The sequence below is a fragment of the Athene cunicularia genome, assembly GCF_003259725.1.
Source record: "Athene cunicularia isolate RWA chromosome 23 unlocalized genomic scaffold, athCun1 chr23_part1, whole genome shotgun sequence".
NCBI lineage: Eukaryota > Metazoa > Chordata > Aves > Strigiformes > Strigidae > Athene > Athene cunicularia.
The window spans coordinates 389,980-393,389 of record NW_020799130.1 but is presented as its reverse complement, the minus strand read 5'-3'; the positions used below and the strand labels follow the sequence as shown (position 1 = coordinate 393,389).

The window sequence follows — 3,410 nt, the reverse complement described above, 5'->3', positions numbered from 1 at the left end:
CCGGCGCCGCGGCCCCTGGCCTGGGCTGGCGAGCGAAACCGTGGGGCTGGTGGCCACGCAAGGGGCCCGAGGGCCGGCAGCGCCTCATCCCCGCGAGCCGCGCCCCGAACACCCCATCACCGGCCAGGGGCCTGACACACACGGGTTTATATTTTTGCAAGCTTTTCTTTCAAGAGACAGCAGCGGCAGGGGACAGCGGCGCAGGGTCGGCGGCGCGAATTCCACCCGAGAAGCGACACGGCGGCTCGGGGTGAGGCAGCAGGGCTGGGGGGAGCGCTGGGGGTGGTCCCTGCTCTGCCTGGAGCAGCAGAGAATCACAGATGGGAAACGGGATCATCTAAAGCGTGCAACACGTTTACATTAATCCCATTTTCCTGCCTAAAAATTGGAGATGAAACACAGTTACTGATTCTACCTACCCAGACAAGAGATATTTCAATACCGGAGCAGTTTTAAGCTAACAAGTAGGAGGGTTCCCAGAAGGGCTGCGCTGCAAGCAGATTATTAACTAGAGCAGGCCCTGTGCCTTCAGTCAAGGCAGAATTTTCTAGTTTTTAAGCAGGCTTAACACCCTCTTATTCCTGCCCCTGAGGTCACTCGTTCCAGCATCTGCAGTCCCCGCAGCACAGAGGCGCACGCTGCCGCAGCTCTCAGTAATTACCTGCAAGTCTCCCAGGACTACAGGTTTGGGGCAGGGCGGGGAAGAAGAATAAATACCTCCTTGTAGCTTCCTCAGCTCAGAGATAATGTGCTTTTCCTCTGGATGCACTGGGGGAGGCTCGGTTACAAGTATTTAAAATTCACTGAAACGTGAGACACCAACCAGGAGCCAGGACTCGCCGTCCCAGGGAGGTGCAGGATTTAGAGTGGGCCTGGGGGTGGGAGGGGGGTTTGGGATCAGCAGCAGGGACCTGTGCCTGGCAGCAAGTGCAGCTGCCCCTGAGCAGGCCCTGGGGGAGCCGCGGTGGCCATCTTCGGCCAGTTGGGCAAGAGCGGTGGTCCTGGTCCTGTGCTACCGTGGCGCCCGAGCAGCCCCCGGGGGAATGCTTTACTTTTTGTGGGCTTGGGGAGGGCCCCAGCCCTTAGGGCAGCTGATGAGCTGCTGTTGGGAAGCAGAGCACCAGCTCACCCTGCAGCTGGGACCTGCCCTTCGCCAAGCGGCAACCCCTGGGCAGACGCCCGCAGCCTCTTCTCGAAGCAGAACGGGAACGTGGTGCTGCAGGACAACGGGAACGGAGCCCAGAGCCCGTCAGCAACCTGCAGCCGCGGCCACGGCAGCCGGAGGCCCGGAGTCGCCCGGGCAGGGGGAGCAGCAGCCACCCGCAGCCGGGCCACCTCCTTCCTGGGACGGGGACTAACAGAGGGGGTTTGAGAGCGGCCTTGGCTGAAGTCAGAGAGCAAGAGGGGTCCTAAGGAGCGCTGCGGAGCTCCGCTGCTGGAGGGCAGACCTGGACAGCCGCTCACCCCCCGAGGGGAGCAGAGACCCCGTAATTCAGGAGAAGGACGACCCCACACCCCATGAGCTTCAAGAGCGGGGCCAGAGTCACCCGCCCGGCGCTGTTGATGTGGACTTTGCCATCCAGTTTCAGGCAGCTGGCTCTCGGGGTCGCTGGGCAGCACTCCTGGTAACAGGCAGCCTTCATCCCCCCGGCACAGGCTGGTTTGGCAGCCTTGCAGGCTTTGCTGCATCCCGCCACATAATTCAAGCCCGTCTTCTTCATCTGGAAGGAGGAGAGAGATGTTAGCCTGGGGCTCCTGGCAAACCTTTCTACTGGCATTGCAGGAACCACCAGGCCCCTGGGCACTCCCCAGCTCCTGGGCTGTCCTGCTCTTTAGGCCAAGGCCATACCTCACAGAAGTCCTGCCCAACAAGGCATCTACCAACAGTCTTCTTGCCTCTGAAACATCCGTCCCCGTGACAGGAGAACGCTGCACACACTTTCCCCTAAAGAGAGGGCCAGAGGAGACACCGTCTGTTCATAGGTCGGAGAGCCGGACTCCCGGGACGAGAACTGAACGTCAGAGAGCCCGAGGGCTCCTTCCCCCTCTCTGTCCTGCGGTGCTTGGCTGGTGCTGTCTCGGGCATTTTAGATACAAAGACCAACAGCACCCCATCTGAAACCGCAGGAAACTTCAGAGAAACACCCGCAGAGCAAACAAGTTTCAAGCCTCCTTTTCCTTCCTCTTAACAGGGCTCTGCGCAGATCAGCACCTTCCCCGCCAGGCAGGCCGGGGAGGCTGCAGGGCCCCCCCTGCGGCTGCCAGCAGGGCTCAGCACCCAGCTGCTCCCCTTCCGACCGCTCCAACCCATCTGAGTGCCGGGCGTGGGCGCAGGCGCGTTTCCCAGGGCTCCTTACAGACTCTCCTTTCAAAGGTCGTTAAGGATTTTGTTCCCTTTCCAGGGGCAGCTTTTGACCCTGTAGCGCAGGTGCAGGAGGGACCCTTCCCTCTCCCCCTGCTCAGGTGGGCCCGCAGCCCGGGAGAGCCCGTGGTCGCAGCAGCATCTGCCCAGCCGGTACCTACGTTTCGGGGGGGAGCTCGGGGGGGTGTGGTGGTGGTCGCAGGCGGCGCAGTGGCGGGCGGCAGGTCACCTGCAGACACACGAGAAGTGCCATGAGGCTGCGCCCAGCACTCGGCCCGGGGGAGCCCCCACAGCCGGACAGACTCACCAGCGTGGCTCCCGCTGCGGCCCCTCGCCCCCCTCCCAGGGAGAGACAGAGCCCCCGGGCAGAGGGGGTGCAGCGACCCAGCCCTCTGCAGCGGGTTTTGTCCTCCCGTCCCCTCCTGTGCAGCAGGATCCACCCCAGACCTGGCACCACCGCCAGGGACCCCGCGGGCAGTTACCGTAGGAGCTGGCATTGAGCTGCAGGCAGAGCGGGGAGGCGCAGCAGTCCAGGGCGCAGGGCTGCGTGCTGACGCTGCTGTTGGGCCTGCACAGCTCCGTGCCGCAGGCGCTGCTGCACCCGGCTGTGTAGTTTGTGCTGGAGAAACGATAAAGCTGCAACAGCAGAGCCAAAGGAAAAAACGCTAGGAGTGCGAAGAGATGCTGTTACGAAGGAGCAGAAATAACTGACAGACTGCCACGGAGAGAGAAGCAGGAGACCGACACAGACTTAATACTGTGGGTTCCTGGTATAAAGAAAGGGAACACAGACTGTCCCTGTCGCAGGCCCCTGCCCCTCCGTACCTGGCAGTGAGTCTCGTTATGGCAGGTCACCGTTTCGTTGGCACGGGCGCCGTCCTGGTAGCACCTCTCCCCAGAGCACTGAAAGCTCTGGCAGGTGAGCTGGAGGGAGAACACACCCGGGTGTCACCCTGCGGCAGAGCCTCCTCACACGGCACCGGGCGCCGTCCCCAGCCATGGCCTCGCTGTCCGGAGGGGCTGCCCCCAGCCCCCGCCATCCCCTTCC

At 62.7% G+C, this 3,410-nt stretch overlaps 1 protein-coding gene across 1 annotated transcript; it reads right to left on the bottom strand.

Moving 5' to 3' along the window:
- Window positions 1–1,125: 1,125 nt before the first annotated feature.
- LOC113488150 lies at window positions 1,126–3,382 on the bottom strand. Its single transcript, XM_026863194.1, has 2 exons — window positions 2,524–3,382; window positions 1,126–1,945 (listed from the first exon to the last, which is right to left on the bottom strand). The coding sequence occupies exons 1-2, from the start codon at window positions 2,613–2,615 to the stop codon at window positions 1,126–1,128; spliced, it is 912 nt and encodes a 303-aa protein (XP_026718995.1). The 5' UTR covers window positions 2,616–3,382.
- Between the last annotated feature and the right edge of the window lie 28 nt (window positions 3,383–3,410).